Source organism: Oncorhynchus kisutch, linkage group LG15, assembly GCF_002021735.2.
Source record: "Oncorhynchus kisutch isolate 150728-3 linkage group LG15, Okis_V2, whole genome shotgun sequence".
Classification (NCBI taxonomy): Eukaryota; Metazoa; Chordata; class Actinopteri; order Salmoniformes; family Salmonidae; genus Oncorhynchus; species Oncorhynchus kisutch.
In genome coordinates this window covers 47168816-47190972 of record NC_034188.2, presented here as the reverse complement: position 1 = coordinate 47190972, position 22157 = coordinate 47168816, and the positions used below count along the sequence as shown (strand labels likewise).

At 44.7% G+C, this 22157-nt stretch overlaps 1 protein-coding gene across 1 annotated transcript; it reads right to left on the bottom strand.

Moving 5' to 3' along the window:
• Positions 1-15364: 15364 nt before the first annotated feature.
• Positions 15365-21663, bottom strand: LOC109904743 (zinc finger protein 420-like). Its single transcript, XM_031790377.1, has 2 exons — positions 21512-21663; positions 15365-16815 (listed from the first exon to the last, which is right to left on the bottom strand). Exons 1-2 carry the CDS (start codon positions 21543-21545, stop codon positions 15407-15409), a joined length of 1443 nt encoding a protein of 480 aa, XP_031646237.1. The 5' UTR covers positions 21546-21663; the 3' UTR covers positions 15365-15406.
• Between the last annotated feature and the right edge of the window lie 494 nt (positions 21664-22157).

Genomic DNA, 22157 nt, shown 5'->3' with positions numbered 1-22157 from the left:
GTGCTTTGGCAAAGTGGGTGGGGTTATATCCTTCCTGTTTGGCCCTGTCCGGGGGTGTCCTCGGATGGGGCCACAGTGTCTCCTGACCCCTCCTGTCTCAGCCTCCAGTATTTATGCTGCAGTAGTTTGTGTCGGGGGGCTGGGGTCAGTTTGTTATATCTGGAGTACTTCTCCTGTCCTATTCGGTGTCCTGTGTGAATCTAAGTGTGCGTTCTCTAATTCTCTCCTTCTCTCTTTCTTTCTCTCTCTCGGAGGACCTGAGCCCTAGGACCATGCCCCAGGACTACCTGACATGATGACTCCTTGCTGTCCCCAGTCCACCTGGCCATGCTGCTGTTCCAGTTTCAACTGACCTGAGCCCTAGGACCATGCCCCAGGACTACCTGACATGATGACTCCTTGCTGTCCCCAGTCTACCTGGCCATGCTGCTGCTCCAGTTTCAACTTCCACCTGACTGTGCTGCTGCTCTAGTTTCAACTGTTCTGCCTTATTATTATTCGACCATGCTGGTCATTTATGAACATTGAACATCTTGGCCATGTTCTGTTATAATCTCCACCCGGCACAGCCAGAAGAGGACTGGCCACCCCACATAGCCTGGTTCCTCTCTAGGTTTCTTCCTAGGTATTGGCCTTTTCTAGGGAGTTTTTCCTAGCCACCGTGCTTCTACACCTGCATTGCTTGCTGTTTGGGGTTTTAGGCTGGGTTTCTGTACAGCACTTTGAGATATCAGCTGATGTACGAAGGGCTATATAAATAAATTTGATTTGATTTGAAAAAAATTTAGAACTAAGAACAGATATAGTCCTTGGTTCACTCCAGACCTGACTGCTCTCGACCAGCACAAATACATCCTGTGGCGTCCTGCACTAGCGTCGAATAGTCCCCGCGATATGCAACTGTTCAGAGAAGTCAGGAACCAATACACACAGTCAGATAGGAAAGCAAAGGCTAAAAGGACCCCCTTTTGAATAATTTTGCACGCCCAATTTCAGCTTTTGATATGTTAAAAAAGTTTGAAATATCCAATAAATGTCGTTCCACTTCATGATTGTGTCCCACTTGTTGTTGATTCTTCACAAAAAAAATACAGTTTTATATCTTTATGTTTGAAGCCTGAAATGTGGCAAAAGGTCGCAAAGTTCAAGGGGGCCGAATACTTTCGCAAGGCACTGTATCAACGATGTCGCTCTTGCTGTGGTTGATTCCTTGATCCACCTCTACGCAGATGACACCATTCTGTATACATCTGTCCCTTCTTTGGACACTGTGTTAACAAACCTCCAAACGAGCATCAATGCCATACAACACTCCTTCCGTGACCTCCAACTGCTCTTAAACGCTAGTAAAACTACATGTGTGCTCTTCAACCTATCGCTGCCCGCACCCGCCCGTCCAGCACCACTACTCTGGACAGTTCTGACTTAGACTATGTGGACAACTACTAATACCTAAGTATCTGATTAGACTGTAAACTCTCCTTCCAGACTCATATTAAGCATCTCCAATCCAAAATTAAATCTCCAATTTGTTTCCTATTTCGCAAAAAAAAGCCTCCTTCACTCACGCTGCCAAACATACCCTCGTAAAACTGACTATCCTACCTATCCTTAACTTCGGCGATATCATTTACAAAATAGCCTCCAACACTCTACTCAGCAAACTGGATGCAGTCTATCACAGTGCCATCCGTTTTGTCACCAAAGCCCCATATACCACCCTCCACTGCGACCTGTATGCTCTCGTCGGCTGGCCCTCGCTACATATTTGTCGCCAAACCCACTGGCTCGAGGTCATCTATCAGTCTTTGCTAGGCCGCCTTAACTCGGCTCACCGGTCACCATAGCAACACCCACCCATAGCACGCGCTCCAGCAGGTATATCTCACTGGTCATCCCCAAAGCAATCACCTGTTTGGCTGCCTTTTCTTCCAGTTCTCTGCTGCCAATGACTGGAACAAATTGCAAAAATCGCTGAAGTTGGAGACTAAAATCTCCCTCACTAACTTTAAGCATCAGCTATCTGAGCAGCTTACCGATCACTGCAGCTGTACACAGCCCATCTGTAAATAGCCCATCCGTAAATAGCCCATCCAACTGCCTACATCATCCCCATATTTTTATTAACTTTTTTGCTCTTTTGTACACCAGTATTTCTACTTGCACATAATCATTTGCACAGCTATCACTCCAGTGTTAATTTGCTAAGTTGTAAATACTTTGCTACTATGGCTTATTTATTGCCTTTCCTCCTTACTCCATTTGTATATAGATTTTTCTATTGTGTTATTGACTGTACGTTTGTTTATCCCACGTGTAACTCTGTTTTTTTGTCGCACTGCTTTGCTTTATCTTGGCTAGGTTGCAGTTGTAAATGAGAACTTGTTCTCGACTGGCCTACCTGGTTAAATAAAGGTGAAATAAAAAAATAAAATCGTAACTTTATTGACAACACCCAAATGGATACTGTCATTAACGCGGTTCTTCAATAATTACACATAATTCATACTGTAGCAAACATTATATTAAACAGGACATTCAAACGAGCCTTACAATTACAATCCAAAGTAGTGTGAAATGCACTCATAAGCAACATGGAAATGGAGGTTACTCTCCTGAGTTTTCCCCCATTCACATTCAGAATACATTGTGAAAAACTCAAATCTTTCCTCACCATTTTTGCTCCAGGCAGATTTTGTACATCCATAACTATCGGCTTCCTCATTAGCAGGGAGGAGTTTCTGTACTCAAATTGCCCTCGTGACGCAATTTTAGCAAACACAGAACGGGGGCCTTGGAGACCAAAGTAGTCTGGCAACGCTGTTTAGAGTTTCAACAACATGAATATCCTATTTCTAGCCGACAATCATCGATGTTACTACTAATGTGAAAACAAGACAAAATTTGACTTTTCTTGCTCATTTTAAGAGAATTGTCAAATAATGTTAACATTGATTACAGACGTCAATTGCTGTACAACATCATGGCTACGCTGTTTGCATCACCTTTTACAATGGATTACCTCTGTTGTGGGCCTTTAGTCATCTGTCTGACTTTGTTGTTCACACAGGAGAGATACGGACTATTGTGGATCCTCTGGGTAGCCTCAACAACCACATGATGCTGAAGAGGCAGTCTCTCCAGATCAGAGGACCTCAAACACCTGCAGAGATACACAGGGAAGAGAACTCACTGCTGCTCTGACTGTGGGAAGAGATTCACCTCATCAGGCATTAAAATTCAGCAGAGAACACACACAGGAGAGAAATCTTATAGCTGTGATCAATGTGAGAAGAGTTTTACTACATCTGGCCATCTGACTACACAAGAGAACACACACAGGAGAGAAATCTTATAGCTGTGATCAATGTGAGAAGAGTTTTACTACATCTGGCCATCTGACTACACAAGAGAACACACACAGGAGAGAAATCTTATAGCTGTGGTCAGTACATGAAGGAGTTATTTCGTGATATCAATGAATTAATGTCACAATGTAGAATGTTTTAACATTGAAGTAGGAGTATTTTAAGTAATTTCACAATGTAGAACCCTAAACGTTTGCCCCATTCAATTGATTTCAGCGTGATATAAGCCTCAGGGGGAAAATCCAGGCTCTGAATTGAAAGAGGACTATTTATGAGATTTAGCAAAAAGTGACTAACACAAATAAAGTTGTGTTACACTTACCATGTTGGTGACCCACTTGAATCAAAATGCAACACTTCTAAATGTAGCTAGCTGTTTTCTACAAGTTGTCCTCTAAACACCTAAAAACTCTTTCCACAGTGGGAGCAGTGATAAGGCTTCTCTCCTGTGTGTGTTCTCTTATGCCCAACTAGGGCCCCAAACTGAGTGAAATTCTTTCCACAGTGGGACCAGTGGTGTTGGTTAGGCGTCTCCGGGTCTGTTTCCTCTGAGGAACTCTTCCCGCTGTCAGAGTCTGGTCTCTCTCCTGCCAAAGACAAACATATTATTTAGTTAAACAGAGAGACCTGAATGAAACCAACATTAAATAAAATTGCCTTCCTATGAGGTTTAATCTAAACTAGATCCCTCAATAACCAGAGGTCAGTTTTCACAACATTACATCATTAAAAATACACTTGGTGACGGTGAGATTTAAAAACAAATGACGTAGAGCTCCAAATGTAATTTCTCAGGGAATATCTTGATGTCATAATAAGAGCTCTATAATACTCGATAATGTCATCTTTACAGGCTGAGCAGAGCTCTATAATAATAGATAATGTCATGTTTATAGGCTGAGCTCTATCAGTCTATAGCTTGACAACATTCAGCTGTTTTCTTGAAATGTATTATCTAACACTTACAATTTCTTTCCTTTTTGGTTACTAACCAGTTATATCAACTAAGTTAAACTAGCAACATTAGCAAACTTGTTAGCTATATTTCAGAGGTTAAAATTTCAATTAAATGTGTTACACAGTCAAATTTGACAATAAACAGAATGTCCCACAAAATGTGTACATATTACTTTTTTGAAAACTCTCATAACCTAACTTATATAAAACTTAACTTACATGAATTGCAATAAAAATCAGTGGTCAGCTAGCTAGAAGGGTGTATGTAGTCGTAGTTAATATTTTTTTTGTTTGTCTATTTTAATTGAAATCATCCACAGTACGGTAGTTATGTTGGATAAATAAAACACATAAGAAGCCGTATGTATCTTACATTAAAAGGCCAACAGCAGCCGTTTTTAAACTCAACATCAAATCCTTTCTGGGTAACGATGAAGTTTCTTCCTGGTTTTGTTTTCAAAGATGTCCACTGTCTGGGTGTTCACTCCCCCCACAGGTTACTATAGCAACATGCATCACCCCCCCCCCCACAGGTTACTATAGCAACACGCATCACCCCACCACACGGGTTACTATAGCAACACACATCACCCCCCACGGGTTACTATAGTAACACACTGTAACGGTTCTCTTCCATCTCCTCCTCTGACGAAGAGGTGGAACAAGGATCGGACCAAAATGCAGCGTGATGATTCATCATGATATTTTAATAAAGGAAAAAAACTATACAAGAATAAACTACAAAATAATGAAATGTGAAAACCGAAACAGCCCTATCCATGGTGGCGGCTCCGGAGCGGGAAGTAGACCCCACTCAATCAATGTCTTAGTCCCTCCTCCTCGCGTCCTTGAATAGTCCACCCTCGCCGCCGACCATGGCCTAGTAGTCCTCACCCAGAACCCCACTGGACTGAGGAGCAGATCGGGACCGAGGGGAAGCTCGGGACCGAGGGGGAAGCTCGGGACCGAGGGGGAAGCTCGGGACCGAGGGGGAAGCTCGGGACCGAGGGGGAAGCTCGGGACCGAGGGGGAAGCTCGGGACCGAGGGGGAAGCTCGGGACCGAGGGGGAAGCTCGGGACCGAGGGGGAAGCTCGGGACCGAGGGGGAAGCTCAGGCGGTTCTGGCAGATCCCGGCTGACTGGCAGATCTGGAAGAGTCGGGTTGACTGGCGGATCTGGAAGAGTCTGGCTGACTGGCGGATCTGGAAGAGTCTGGCTGACTGGCGGATCTGGAAGAGTCTGGCTGACTGGCGGATCTGGAAGAGTCTGGCTGACTGGCGGATCTGGAAGAGTCTGGCTGACTGGCGGATCTGGAAGAGTCTGGCTGACTGGCGGATCTGGAAGAGTCTGGCTGACTGGCGGATTTGGAAGAGTCTGGCTGACTGGAGGATTTGGAAGAGTCTGGCTGACTGGCGGATTTGGAAGAGTCTGGCTGACTGGTGGATCTGGAAGAGTCTGGCTGACCTGGAAGAGTCTGGCTGACTGGCGGATCTGGAAGAGTCTGGCGGATCTGGAAGAGTCTGGCTGACTGGCGGATCTGGAAGAGTCTGGCTGACTGGCGGATCTGGAAGAGTCTGGCTGACTGGCGGATCTGGAAGAGTCTGGCTGACTGGCGGATCTGGAAGAGTCTGGCTGACTGGCGGATCTGGAAGAGTCTGGCGGATCTGGAAGAGTCTGGCAGACTGGCGGATCCTGGCAGACTGACGGCTCTGGCTGCTCCACGCTGACTGGCGGCTCTGGCTGCTCCACGCTGACTGGCGGCTCTGGCTGCTCCATGTAGGCTGACAGCTCTGGCGGCTTCTTACAGACTGGCAGCTCTGGCGGCTCCGTGCAGACTGGCAGCTCCTTGCAGACCGGCAGCTCCTTGCAGACCGGCAGCTCCTTGCAGACCGGCAGCTCCTTGCAGACCGGCAGCTCCTTGCAGACCGGCAGCTCCTTGCAGACCGGCAGCTCCTTGCAGACCGGCAGCACCTTGCAGACCGGCAGCACCTTGCAGACCGGCAGCACCTTGCAGACCGGCAGCTCCTTGCAGACCGGCAGCTCCTTGCAGACCGGCAGCTCCATGCAGACCGGCAGCTCCATGCAGACCGGCAGCTCCATGCAGACCGGCAGCTCCATGCAGACCGGCAGCTCCATGCAGACCGGCAGCTCCATGCAGACCGGCAGCTCTGGCTGCTCCATGCAGACCGGCAGCTCTGGCTGCTCCATGCAGACCGGCAGCTCTGGCTGCTCCATGCAGACCGGCAGCTCTGGCTGCTCCATGCAGACCGGCAGCTCTGGCTGCTCCATGCAGACCGGCAGCTCTGGCTGCTCCATGCAGACCGGCAGCTCTGGCTGCTCCATGCAGACCGGCAGCTCTGGCTGCTCCATGCAGACCGGCAGCTCTGGCTGCTCCATGCAGACCGACAGCTCTGGCTGCTCCATGCAGACCGACAGCTCTGGCTGCTCCATGCAGACCGACAGCTCTGGCTGCTCCATGCAGGCCGGCAGCTCTGGCTGCGCTGAACAGGCAGGAGACTCCGGCAGCGCTGTAGAGGAGGAAGGCTCTGGCAGCGCTGAACAGGCAGGAGACTCCGACAGCACAGGAGAGGAGAAAGGCTCCGGCAGCGCTGGAGAGGCGAAGCGCACTGTAGACCTGATGCGTGGTGCTGGCACTGGTGGTACTGGGCCGAGGACACGCACAGGAAGCCTGGTGCGGGGAGCTGCCACGGGAGGGTTGGTGTGTGGAGGTGGCACAGGATGGGCTAGACCGTGAAGGCGTACTGGAGATCTTGAGAGCAGTGCTGGCACAGGACGTGCAAGGCTAGGGATGTGCACAGGAGGCCTGGTGCGTGAGGCTGGCACCAACTTCACCAGCCGACTAACACGCACCTCAGGACGAGTATGGAGCGCTGACCCAGGTGCCATCAAATCCCCGACACGTTCCGTCGGGCGAATTCCATGCAAAAAGCACCAACACAGCAACTCCCTCATTTCTCTCTCCTCCAATTTCCCCATTAACTCCTTCACAGTCTCTGCTTCGCTCACCTCCAACACCGGCTCTGGTTCTGGTCTCCTCCTTGGCTCCTCACGATAAACAGGGAGAGTTGGCTCAGGTCTGACTTCTGACTCTGCCACACTCTCCCTGAGCCCCCCCCCCCCCCCCAATAAATTTTTTACCGGTGCCTCACCACTTTCACCGCTTCCAGTTCTTCTTTGGGGTGGCGATATTCTCCAGGCTGAGCCCAGGGTCCTTCTCCGTTTAGGATTTCCTCCTAAGTCCCGAAATCCTTATTATGCTACTCCTGCTGTTGCTGTTGCCTGTTACCACGCCACTTGGTCCTGTTGTGGTGGGTGATTCTGTAACGGTTCCCTTCGATCTCCTCCTCTGACGAAGAGGTGGAACAAGGATCGGACCAAAATGCAGCATGATGATGCATGATATTTTAATAAAGGAAAAAACTATACAAGAATAAACTACAAAATAATGAAATGTGAAAACCGAAACAGCCCTATCTGGTGCAAACACAAAGACAGGAACAATCACCCACAAAACACTCAAAGAATATGGCTGCCTAAATATGGATCCCAATCAGAGACAACGATAAACACCTGCCTCTGATTGAGAACCACTCCAGACAGCCATAGACTTTGCTAGATACCTCTTGCTAGATAGCCACACACCCAATAACTAACAAAACCCCAAGACAAAACACACCACAATAAACCCATGTCACACCCCGGCCTGACCAAATAAATAAAGACAAACACAATAATACTTCGACCAGGGCGTGACACACACATCCCCTGTCATTTCTATCTTGTTTGTTTGTCAATTCTGAGTGACATTAAAGTTGTGAATGTGCTAATCCATTGTTAAGGTTTTGTTGGTGACACACTCTTTGGTGGTATACACATCTTACAGTGTAGTTATCAATTCCTACATTAAATAATAACACATTCAAGCATAAACATTCAGTAGAGTGCTGCTTTAAAACCATGCACCAGTTCAACAATAGTTTGTGCTCCTGTTTTTAAGACAGTACTTACTAGTCTTAATCAAATCGCATGTCTCCTCCTCCTGTTCTTGTTCTTCCTTCTCCTCCTTCAATGTGACAGTTATCTCCTTCACGCCAAAAACTGCATCCTCCTCCCTCCTCTTCTTTTACTGTAACATCCTCCTCCTCTTTCACTCTGAACGAGTCTTCTTCTTCTTTCTCTCTGTAACAGCCTCACCCTCTACTTCTTCGTTTACTGTAACATCCTCCCCTTCATTCTCCTCTTTCACGACAATGTTCAGCCAAATACCTTCTTTCTCCGTCCAGCAGACCTCCTCTTCTTCAGCAGGAGGAGAGTAGCTTGGTGAACTCATGGTCAGTGATGTTAGCCTGCTAACCTAGCTAGTTAGCGAATTGCCTAGTGATAGGCTAATTTATCAAGCCAGCTACTGTTACCTGACTAAACGGAAATATGACATTAAACGGGGAAACTAGTTCAAATACATAATTATGTTTCAAATACAGAGGCAAATATACACCGAAGCAGTCTGAACAGCTTGAATGTTTCGGCTTGGATGCTACCGAGGTGTCTGACTAGCTGTTGTTGTTGAAGTAGCGTCCCGTCCACTAGATTATACGTAATAGCCGATACAGGTTTGGTCATTATCAGGTATTGGAGCGTTGAAAGATGATGCACAACAACGGTTTCTTCCAGGAAACCACGACTCCAATAACCACCGCGGTCGAAATAACTGTAAAGTACGTCGCCATCAAAACGACTACCGCTACCGACCTATCGACCTGTTCGCAATACATGGGTATTGGGATCTGACCTCATTGATCTGTCAGTAAACTATGTCTACATGGGTATTGGGATCTAACCTCATTGATCTGTCAGTAAGCTATATCTACATGGGTATTGGGATCTAACCTCATTGTTCTGTCAGTAAGCTATGTCTACATGGGTAGACACTGGGTACATGGGCCACATAAATAATTACCGTCCAGCACATTGTCTAGAAAGGTACTGTTCCTAGGCCGTCATTGTAAATAAGAGTTTGTTCTTAACTGACTTGTCAATTTAAATAAAGGAAGAAAAAAAAAGGAATATGTTCCATCAGCCATTGCTATAATTGAACTACAATGACCATAATGCATTGCATGCCTACTTGTCTTGTCTGTATATTTTACACCTGCTATGTAAAAGTGGAAGAAGAAGTCCATTGTTTGTAATCTATGTATGCTTGTGTTCCCTCATGTGCTTTATGTATTGATTTGTTGTTAATAAAAATAAAAAAAAGAATAATAATAAATAAATAAAAATAAGAAAAAAACATTTAAAAAATAGGTGGAAGAAGAATGCATGATTGGCAATGCAATCTGGGATCCTTGAGACATCCATACCTTAACCATTTTAAATGTCAACTTCAACGGGCTAGGGACGTCCCAAGGATGTATCTCTACCTGAAAATACATGATCTAAGTGATTTATAGTTGGTATTCTGCAGTCATAAAGCCCAATTTACATTAACGAATGACTAAAATAGTGATTTTGTCAGACAGCAGCTCTACACTTTATTGACTGACTGATCCATTCATCCTTCCATCCCTCATCAGCCTTCCTCTCCCCTGAAGACCCAGTGAGGGTGGAGCTCAGTCAGAGAGCTGTTGAGGGACTGGTTAGGAAGAACACTTCTACAGCCAGAGAGGTCACACATGGTTTAGATGGTAAATATTTATGTCCCCTTAGCGGTTCATCACGTAAGCAAAAGGTAATATGATCCATCATCCATGTTAATTTACATTATTGCAAATTGTCCACTGATATTGGTGTAATTTCTCACCCCTTTTGGCTGCATGAAAGTTAATTTCCTCTCAGGCACACACATTTGATATAATGAAGGTAATTTGTGTAAAATGTACTTTTCCCTACTCATTCACCCCATCTCTTTACATTGCTGATGCAAATTCAGTGGCCTGACTTCATCCAGACTATGTCAAAAGCCCATCCTGGTAGATTTGAACCTAATGATGCTTGGAATGATCGGATGACAGATGTCACATTTAGGTGCCAGGTGTAACTGAGGTCATAGATGCTCCATATCCATTAGTTTGAGTGTTTAATATAATGTGTTGCCGGGCAGTCAAGAAAAGCAGAGCTGTGCGAGACTACCTCAATCCCCTGGTAGAGCCGGGTAGTGGTGTTTGGTGTTTACCACTCCTTCAGCAGGCTGGAAAGGTGGGATTGATACTGTTCTTCATACTAAGAGGGACCAAGAGTCTGTTGATTGGTCAGTCGTTGGGTTCATTTGTTGAAATCAAATCAAGCTTTATTTATACAGCACATTTCAGACATGGATGCAACACAATGGCTTCACAGGAAAAAAACGAAATGAAAATAAACAAAAATATTTACTACACAACAAACAGAAGATTAACAACTGAAAGACTAATGAACATTAAGGAAATTCCATTGATTAAAATATTAATTGGATGCAATATCCAACCCAAAATATTAGCTTGTTTTTTAGGAGGGGTATCCACTGGGAGTTGACTAGTAACAACAACTGGGACCTAAAAGACACCCACCATGAGACCCACAAAATCTGCCCAAGAAGAGGGAAACAAAAGAAAAACCCACACTAAACTTAAAGACAGGAAGTAAACCAAAAAGGTGGTTAAAATAATTTATTACAATCAATACCATTCATACTATTACAAAATCATAATTCTCATTCATTCTTAATTAATTCTATTTACAAAAACATCAAACAAAAACAAACCTCAGGGGAGCATCGTCCCTCCCCGTCATACCTAACCAATACCTAACCCTTTCCCTATCTCCCCTTCCCTAATCTATCCCCTTACCAAACTCACTCTAACACTCCCAGCCCTAAACCCCCTTTCCACCTCTCCCGTGCCGCATGCTTCCCCCACTTCCTCTCCTCCCTCTTCATCTTCCCCCTCAAATCACCTTCCACCCTTCTCACTATCCCTTCCACCCCCCAATCTCTCCCTGTCTTGACTAAATTCTTCCTGGCTTCCCACAGTCCCCTTTTAAAGAGACTCATGAGAAGCCCGAGCAGAAACCTGTCCCTATCCGTTCCCTTTGCTCTCCCTACGCCTCTCTCTAGCCTAGCCCATGTCAAAACAAAATCACTCCTAACCACACCTAGCATCACCCGTGCCCTAGCCCAGTCTAGTCCGGCAAAGGCACAGTCCCAGAAGGCATGGCGCACAGTCTCCTCCCTGCCACAAGAGGATCTTGGACAGGTGGGGGATTGCACCAAACTATACCGGTACAAGATGGCACGTACCGGCAAACACTTATGGAGGCCCAACCAATTCAGGTCCTTGAGCCTGTTGTCCAGGCCCCGCGCCTGCACTCCCTCCCAGACCACTGACGAGATGCCCGCTACAGGCGCAGGACTCCCTGCCTGCCTGACCTCCTCGTACAGGTGCCTGTGGTCTAAACCTACTCGGGCAACTTCAACCTCGGGGTGCGCACGCAGCCACTTGGCCGCATGGCCAAAGTGCCAAGGCAGCTGTTCCGCCCAAGGACCCGCGTTAGACCACACCATTACGCTTCTCGACTTATACGAGAAGAACACCCGCAGGAGGTAACCGGACGGGTGTATAACCGGACGAGCAAGCTCCGTCAACAAGAAAGAAACAAAAATGGCGTCCAGCTTGAGGGGGAAATGTGGTACCCCCCTACCTCCCTCCCCGATGGGACAGATCATGCGTGCCCTGGCGACCCACTCGCACCTGCCACTCCACATAAACTGAAACACAAGCCTCACTAGAGGCCTCCTCAGACAAGCCGGCAATGGGTAGATGTATGCCAAATACAAAAGAGACGGCAACACATCCACCTTTAGGACCAGGACTTTGCCCATAAAAGACAAATACCTAGCCTTCCACATTGCTAGCTTCCTCTGTACCACTGCGATACGCATGTTCCAGTTTAGCGTCGCTGAGCCGGAGGTCTCAAAATGAACCCCGAGAATCCTCAGGGCCCCTTCACAGAGAGATAACCCCCCAGGCACATCCGTTCTACCGCGCCATCTTCCGAAAAACTTGACGGAAGACTTTGCATGGTTCAGAACTGCTCCCGACGCTCGGGTGAAATCCCCAAAGATGGCAAGGGACCTTGTCAGGCACAAGTCCTTGCACAACAGCAAGGAAGTGTCGTCGGCGTACTGCGTCATCTTAACATGCAGCCCACCGCTTCCAGGGATCAACAAGCCTTCCACCCCTGTGTCTGCCCTAATGGCAGCCCCCAGAGGCTCCATGTACAGAACGAAGAGTCGTATAATTTTTTTCTATAGAATCCTAAAACTCACTAGCTTCGAGAACTCTCGTCCCCTTGGAATGAGCCCAAACAAAACTCAAATCAAATTGTATTAGTCACATGCACCGAATACAACAGTGAAATGCCTCCTTACGAGCCCCTAACCAACAGTGCAGTTTCAATACGGAAAAGAATAAGAGATACAACTCCAAATAAATTGTGATCATGGTAACACACTGGCTAAATGCAAAACACAAATCTTTTTGACTGCCCACCCCAGAGATAATCAGGAACCAAGTTGTCCTTGCCATGGACATGTCTGATTTCTAGAGGAAACTCCTGCGATATCCGTTGTAACTTTCCACCTCACTGCGGAGCTTCTCTCTCTTTTCAGGGTTCACTCAATAGGCATGTTGTTGGATCGGGGCCCAGTCCCCAATGTCATGCTTTAGTACATTTGGGTTGGCACATGTGAGAATTAACCCTGATGTTCTAAAAGCAGGGCAACAATGTCAATATAATTGTACCAAAAAATTGTCAGTTGGTTGCATGAATAAATATCACTACCAAATGTTACATGAAATGTAAATATGAAATATTTGATTGCATAGTCTTATTTTCAACGTCTTTTCAATTACATTTTGCTTGGTGGGATAACCCAATGTCAAAACAGTTTTGACGTGTCCAAATCAATAACCAATATGCAGAAACAGTTTGGGATAAATTGAAAACCTAACATGTGCTATATACACAAACACCTGCCACAACAATCGTATTACTTGTATTTTTTAAAACAAGCTCCTTATAAACTGCACAAGCACCAACAACGCTGTTGTTTTGACAAGTAGCAATAAATCACTGATATCGATTAGGGGGGAAATTAGGTTGTACGTGCTGTTGAAACTGACACAACAAAAACAAACACATGGAAATGGGAGATATATTTTACCTCACTGGTTAAAGCACAACCTGCAGAAGAGTCAGCTACATTTGGGAGTGGTGCATTTAAATTTAGGGGACGCTAAACAAGGGAATGCAATAAGTATTTGTCATCACTCATCGATATCATGCTAAAATCAATTGTGCGAGGAGAGATGAGGTTGCACGTCCTGTTAAAACTAACAGCTCAAAAACCACACAGAATCTGGGAGTAATGTGTACATCCCTGGTTAGAGGACAATTTGTAGAAAACAGCTCGCCACATTTTGAAGTGTTGCATTTTGATTCAAGTGGGTCACCAACGTGGTAAGTGTAACACAACTCCTAATTGTCCCTAGAATTTCTAAGCAAACAGCTGGAGGCAGGGCTTTCTCCTATAGATCTCCATTTTAATGGAATGGTCTGCCTATCCATGTGAGAGACGCAGACTTGGTCCCAACCTTTAAGTCTTTACTGAAGACTCATCTCTTCAGTAGGTCATATGATTGATTGACTCCTGGCCCAGGAGTGTGAAGGTGAATGGAAAGGCTCTGGAGCAACGAACCGCCCTTGCTGTCTCTGCCTGGCCGGTTCCCCTCTCTCCACGGGGATTCTCTGCCTCTAACACTATTACAGGGGCTGAGTCACTGGCTTACTGGTGCTCATTCATGCCGTCCCTAGGGGGGGTGGGTGCGTCACTTGAGTGGGTTGAGTCACCCCCCCCCCTTGGGTTGTGCCGTGGCGGAGATCTTTGTGGGCTATACTCTGCCTTGTCTCAGGATGGTAAGTTGGTGGTTGAAGATATCCCTCTAGTGGTGTGGGGGCTGTGCTTTGGCAAAGTGGGTGGGGTTATATCCTTCCTGTTTGGCCCTGTCCGGGGGTATCATCGGATGGGGCCACAGTGTCTCCTGACCCCTCCTGTTTCAGCCTCCAGTATTTATGCTGCAGTAGTTTATGTGTCGGGGGGCTAGGGTCAGTTTGATATATCTGGAGTACTTCTCCGTCTTATCCGGTGTCCTGTGTGAATTTAAGTATGCTCTCTCTAAATCTCTCTTTCTCTCTCTCGGAGGACCTGAGCCCTAGGACCATGCCTCAGGACTACCTGGCAGGATGACTCCTTGCTGTCCCCAGTCCACCTGGCCGTGCTGCTGCTCCAGTTTCAACTGTTCTGCCTGTGGCTATGGAACCCTGACCTGTTCACCGGACATTGTTATCTGTCCCAGACCTGCTGTTTTCAACTCTCTAGAGACAGCAGGAGCGGTAGAGATACTCTTAATGATTGTCTATGAAAAGCCAACTGACATTTACTCCTGATGTGCTGACCTGTTGCACCCTCGACAACTGTGATTATTATTATTTGACCATGCTGGTCATTTATGAACATTTGAACATCTTGGCCATGTTCTGTTATAATCTCCACCCGGCACAGCCAGAAGAGGACTGGCCACACCTCATAGCCTGGTCCCTCTCTAGGTTTCTTCCTAGGTTTTGGCCTTTCCAGGGAGTTTTTCCTAGCCACCGTGCTTCGACACCTGCATTGCTTGCTGTTTGGGGTTTTAGGCTGGGTTTCTGTACAGCACTTTCAGATATCAGCTGATGTAAGAAGGGCTATATAAATACAATTGAAAAAAATTTTTGTCAATTTTTGTTAAATCACATAAATAGTACTCTTCAATTTCAGAGCCTGGATTTTTCCCCTGAGGCTAATATCCATATCATGTTGAAATCAATTCATAAGGGGGGGCCAACGTTTAGGGTTCTACATTGTGACATCATTATAATACTCCAACTACAATGTTAAAACATTCTACATTGTGACATTAATTAATTGAAATCATGAAACAACTCCATGTGTGTATTTTCTAATATTTGATCAGAGATCTTTTATAAGACTATCTCTGGTCACAGCTATAAGATTTCTCTCCTGTGTGTTTTCTCTGGTGTACTGTCAGAGAGCTAGATGTAGAAAAACTCCTCCCACATTGAGCACAACTATAAGGTTTCTCTCCTGTGTGTGTTCTCTGGTGTAACGTCAGTTGGTTAGATGTAACAAACCTCTTCCCACATTGATCACAGCTATAAGGTTTCTCTCCTGTGTGTTTTCTCTGGTGTACTGTCAGAGAGCTAGATGTAGTAAAACTCCTCCCACATTGAGCACAACTATATGGTTTCTCTCCTGTGTGTGTTCTCTGGTGTAATGTCAGCTGGTCAGATGGAACAAAACTCTTCCCACATTGACCACAGATATAGGATTTCTCTCCTGTGTGTGTTCTCTGGTGTAATGTCAGCTGGTTAGATGTAACAAAACTCTTCCCACATTGATCACAGCTATAAGGTTTCTCTCCTGTGTGTGTTCTCTGGTGTTGAGTCAGATGGCAAGATTGAACATAACTCTTCCCACATTGATCGCAGCTATAAGGTTTCTCTCCTGTGTGAATTCTCTGGTGTAGAGTCAGAGAGCCAGATGCAGCAAATCTCTTCCCACATTGATCACAGCTATAAGGTTTCTCTCCTGTGTGAATTCTCTGGTGTAGAGTCAGAGAGCCAGATGCAGCAAATCTCTTCCCACATTGATCACAGCTACAAGATTTATTTCCTGTGTGTATTCTCTGGTGCACTGTCAGATCTCCAGATTGACTAAAACTCTTCCCACATTGATCACAGCTATAAGGTTTCTCTCCTGTGTGTGTTCTATGGTGTATAGTCAGCGAGCCAGATGTAGCAAATCTCTTCCCACATTGACCACAGCTATAAGGTTTCTCTCCTGTGTGTGTCCTCTGGTGTATAGTCAGAGAGCCAGATGCAGCAAATCTCTTCCCACATTGATCACAGATATAAGGTTTCTCTCCTGTGTGAATTCTCTGGTGTAGAGTCAGATGGCTAGATTGAACATAACTCTTCCCACATTGACCACAGCTATAAGGTTTCTCTCCTGTGTGTATTCTCTGGTGCACTGTCAAATCTCCAGATTGACTAAAACTCTTCCCACATTGATCACAGCTATAAGGTTTCTCTCCTGTGTGTGTTCTATGGTGTATAGTCAGTGAGCCAGATGAAGCATATCTCTTCCCACATTGACCACAGCTATAAGATCTCTCTCCTGTGTGTGTTCTCTGGTGAATTTTAATGCCCGATGATTTGGATTTCTTCCCATAGTCAGAGCAGCAGTGAGTTCCCTTCCCTGTGGATCTCTGCAGGTGTTTCTTGAGGTGTTCTGATCTGGAGAGACTCTTCTCTGCCTCTTCAGCATCATGAGGTTGTTGAGGCTCCTCAGAGGATCCATGATAGTCCCATATCTCTCCTGTGTGAACAACAAAGTCAGATAGATGATTAAAGGACCACAACAGCAGAAATCCACTGTAAAAGGTGATGCCAACAGCGTAGCCATGATGTTGTACAATAATTGACGTCTGTAATGAATGTTACAATTATTTGACATTTGTCTTAAAATGAGCAACAATAGTCGAATTTTGTCTTGTTTTCACATTAGTAGTAACATCGATGATTGTTGGCTATTTATGTTATTTATGTTGTTGAAACTCTAAGCAGTGTGCCAGACGACTTTTGTTCTCCAATATAGGCCCCTTTCTGTGTTTAATAAAATTGTGGCATGAGGGCAATGCACATACAATTTGATTGCAGACACTCCTCCCTGCTAATGAGGAAACCGCTAGTTATGGATGTAGTATATCTGGTTGCAGAAACTCCTCCCTGCTAATGAGGAAACCACTAGTTATGGATGTAGTATATCTGGTTGCAGAAACTCCTCCCTGCTAATGAGGAAATCACTAGTTACAGACGTAGTATATCTGCCTGGAGCAAAAATGGTGAGCAAAGATTAGAGATTTTCACAGTCCATTCTGAATGTGAATATGGGAAAACTCAGGAGAGTAACCTCCATGTCCAGGTTGCTTATGAGTGCATTTCACAAGACTTTGGATTATAATTGTAAGGCTCGTTTGAATGTCCTGCTTAATATAATGTTTGTGTCATCGCAAATCAACCGCTTTGTATTTAAAAAACACTTCAACCAGTAAAATGCCATTTGTCTAGCTTTTCCATCAACCTGACAATGAGGATTAGTACACTGTTAGCCAAATTGGCCAATAACTTCACCTAACAACAAGTATACCTATGTAATGTATGAAGAAGCACTTTGGTTGTTGTTGCATGACATACATAGTGTACTCTAGGACACATAACAACAACATAGACCTACTGTAGGACCCATAACGTCACCTAACAACAACATAGACCTACTGTAGGACCCATAACTTCACCTAACAATAACATAGACCTACTGTAGGACCCCTAACTTCACCTAACAACAACATAGACCTACTGTAGGACCCATAACATCACCTAACATAGACCTACTGTAGGACCAATAACTTCACCGAACAACAAATATAGGAAAATAGCTCTGTGTGTTGTATATTAGTGTATCCATCAATGGATGTGCTGATGATGAAGTGCAAGTAGAAATACTGGTGTGCAAAAGAGTAAAAAAAAGTAAAAAACATGGGATGAGGTAGGCAGTTGGATGGGCTATTTACAGATGGGCTGTGTACAGCTGCAGCGATCAGTAAGCTGCTCAGATAGCTGATGCTTAAAGTTAGTGAGGGAGATTTTAGTCTCCAACTTCAGCTATTTTTGCAATTCGTTCCAGACATTGGCAGCAGAGAACTGGAAGGAAAGGCAGCCAAAGTAGGTGTTGGCTTTGGGGATGACCAGTGAGATATACCTCCTGGAGCGCATGCTATGGGTGAGTGTTGCTATGGTGACCAGTGAGCTGAGTTAAGGCGGCCTAGCAAAGACTTATAGATGACCTGGAGACAGTGGGTTTGGCAACGAATATGTAGCGAGGGCCAGCTGACGAGAGCATACAGGTCGCAGTGGTGGGTGGTATATGGGGCTTTGGTGACAAAACGGATGGCACTGTGATAGACTGCATCCGGTTTGCTGAGTAGAGTGTTGGAGGCTATTTTGAAAATGACATTACCGAAGTCAAGGATCGGTAGGATAGTCAGTTTGACGAGGGTATGTTTGGCAGCGTGAGTGAAGGAGGCTTTGCTGCGAAATAGGAAGACGATTCAAGATTTAATTTTGGATTGGAGATGCTTAATGTGAGTCTGGAAGGAGAATTTACAGTCTAGCCAGACACCTAGGTATTTATAGTTGTCCACATATTCTAAGTCAGAACTGTCCAGAGTAGTGGTGCTGGACGGGCGGGTGCGGGCAGCGATAGGTTGAAGAGCACACATGTAGTTTTACTAGCGTTTAAGAGCAGTTGGAGGTCACGGAAGGAGTGTTGTATGGCATTGAAGCTCGTTTGAAGGTTTGTTAAAACCTCTTTGGGATAGGGGGGATAGGATATCACTTTTGGATAAATAGCGTGCCCAATTTCAACTTCCTGCTACTCATGCCAAGAATATAAGATATGCATATCATTAGTAGATTTGGATAGAAAACACTCAGAAGTTTCTAAAACTGTTTGAATCATGTCTGTGAGTATAACAGAATTTATGGAGCAGGCAGAACCCTGAGGACTAACCATTCAGATTTTTGGGGGGTTCTCTGTCTGTTCAGTGAGTTGTCAATGGGAAACAATATTTCTTAGGAACTTGTTTTCAGTTCCTACCGCTTCCACTGGATGTCACCAGACTTTGGCATTTGGTTGAGGTTATTCCTTTGTGCAATGAAGAAGTATGGCCATCTTGGAATTGGGTAACACTTTTGAGAGTTGCGCAAGACTTGAAAAGTGGCGTTGGTTTGTTGTCTTCCTGTATTGAACACAGACAGACCCGTCTTCAATTTGATCGATTATTAACGTTTAAAAATACCTAAAGTTGTATTTCAAAAGTAGTTTGAAATGTTTTGGCAAAGTTTACAGGTAACTTTTGAAATATTTTGTAGTGACGTTGCGCAAATTGGAAGCTGTTTTTTTCTGGATCAAACGCGCCAAATAAATTGACATTTTGGATATATATGGACGGAATTAATCGAAGAAAAGGACCAATTGTGATGTTTATGGGACATATTGGAGTGCCAACAAAAGAAGCTTGTCAAAGGTAAGGCATGTTTTATATTTTATTTCTGCATTTTGTTTAGCGCCTGCAGGGTTGAAATATGCTACTCACTTTGTTTACTGTTGTGCTATCATCAGATAATAGCTTCTTATGCTTTCGGCGAAAAGCCTTTTCAAAATCTGACATGTTGGCTGGATTCACAACGAGTGTAGTTTTAATTGAGTATCTTACATGTGTGATTTAATGAAAGTTTGTTTTTATATATTTTATTTGAATTTGCCACGCTGCATTTTCCCTAACTTTTGGCCAAGTGGGACGCAAGCGTCCCCTATCCTACAAGAAGTTAACTTGGCTTCCGAAGACTTTTGAAAGACAGGGCAGGATGGATATAGGTCTGTAACAGTTTGGGTCTAGAGTGTCACCCCCTTTGAAGAGGGGGATGACCGCGGAAGCGTTCCAATCTTTAGGAATCTCGGACGATACGAAAGAGAGGTTGAACAGACTAGTAATGAGGGTTGCCACAATGGCAGCGGATAATTTTAGAAAGAGAGGGTCCAGATTGTCTAGCCCACCTGATTTGTAAAGGTCCAGGTTTTGCAACTCTTTCAGAACACCAGCTATCTGGATTTGGGTGAAGGAGACCTTTGTCATTGCCAACAAAGGGTACATAGTATTGAGATAAACCTTTGTTATTAACTAACCAAAATACTTATTTTCCACCATAATTTGCAAATAAATTCATAAAAAAACCCTACAATGTGATTTTCTGTTTTTTTTTCTTCATTTTGTCTGTCATAGTTGAAGTGTACCTACGATGAAAATTACCGGCCTCTCATATTTTTAAGTGGGAAAACTTGCACAATTGGTGGCTGACTAAATACTTATTTTTTCCCCACTGTATGTTTGAGGAATTTTAATTATGGGATTTCTGTTGTTTTGAATTTGGCGCCCTGCAATTTCACTGGCTGTTGTCGAGGTGGGACGCTACCGTCCCACTGGTGCAAGACAGGTTAAAGCACCAGACAAGTTCAGTACGGATATTTGAGTTTATAAAAACACATGGGGCTATTGGTAGAAAGAACAGATGACTTTTGGTTGACCAAGATGTATTTTAGTTGGGGACAGCACTAGAACATGATTTTGGGGTCCCCAGGTGGCGCAGCGGACACTGCATCTCAGTACATGAGGCATCAAATCCAGGCTGTTTCACAACCGGCCGTGATTGGGAGTCCGTGGGGTAGCGCACAATTGGCCCAGTGTCGTACGGGGTAGGCAGTCACTGTAAATAAGAATTTGTTCTTAACTGACTTGCCTAGTTAAATAAAGGTTACATTTAAATAAAAAATACAAATAGTGTTTCATGACAAACCATTTTTTACAAATCCGTCAAGGCACCAACTTTGAGCAGGGTTTAAAGCAAAGGTTTCAAACCAATTCATGACTGTAATTGAATCTAAGTATGTCTTGCCTTTAATGTAATGGCATGAAAAACAATTGGCTGAATATTATACAATGACTTATCAACAGCTCTAATAATTTGCCCCCACAGGAAATCTTTAAAACGATAATTTTTACCTCATGGATGGCCAGTCCTTGTATTCATAGTGTAGTGAATTCAGGGGGTAGCCCTGAGCTGCTCAAACCCGGGTCCAGCGACTGTCAAGTCAACACCTTATAACTATTACGCCAAGATTTCTGAACTTCTTGACGAGGTGTTGGGTTACGGTTGCTACAATAGCTTTCTCTATGAATTTGAGAGTGGTTAAAAGTTATTTGGGTTTCTAATGGGGTACAACAGTTGAAATAAGCTCATGAGGCATGTGTTATATTCTTCCAAGAATCAATGGCTATAAATAAATAATTTAAAAGTCACAATATGGATGTATCAATTGCAGATTTCCCCTTTAACACCAAACATCAGTTCAACAACTGCAGAGGTTGTGCCTCTGTTTGTAAGACAGTACTTACTAGTGTTAATCAGGGAACGGTTTCTCAAAACCATCCTATGGCTAAATGCATCGTTAGAACCATTGGATGCCTTAAGATGCGTTTGGGAAACCGGGACCAGATATCCAGTTTCCTCCTCCTCCTTTTTCGATGTAACAGTTATCTCTCCCTCTTCTTTCACTCCATAAACTGCATCCTCCTCTCCTTTTACTGTAACATCCTCCCCCTCTTTCACTCTGAACGCGTCTTCCTCTTCTTTCACAGTAACGGTCTCACCCGCTACTTCTTGTTTTACTGTGATATCCTCCTCTCCTTTAGCAGGGGAGTGGCTTAATGACCGCATGGTCGGGGATGTTAGCTAGGCTAATGCTAACAACCAGCCCGCTAGCTGACTAATAACAACACCGTAAATATGAAATTAAATCGGTTAACTAACTAGACGATTGAAGTGGGTTTAAAACACAGTGGCTAATATCCACTAAAGCGTCTAAAGAGCTATATTGGTTCGGCTATTTTGTCTAGCAAGCTACGGAGGTGTCTTGACTATCTGTTGTTGCTGCTGTGGAAAGAAGCGTTCCGTCCACTAGATTATACGTCACACTACCAGCATAACCTTAAATTCACAGACCGCCATCTGCTGACTGGAAAGGGTAACGCAGTTGAGTCA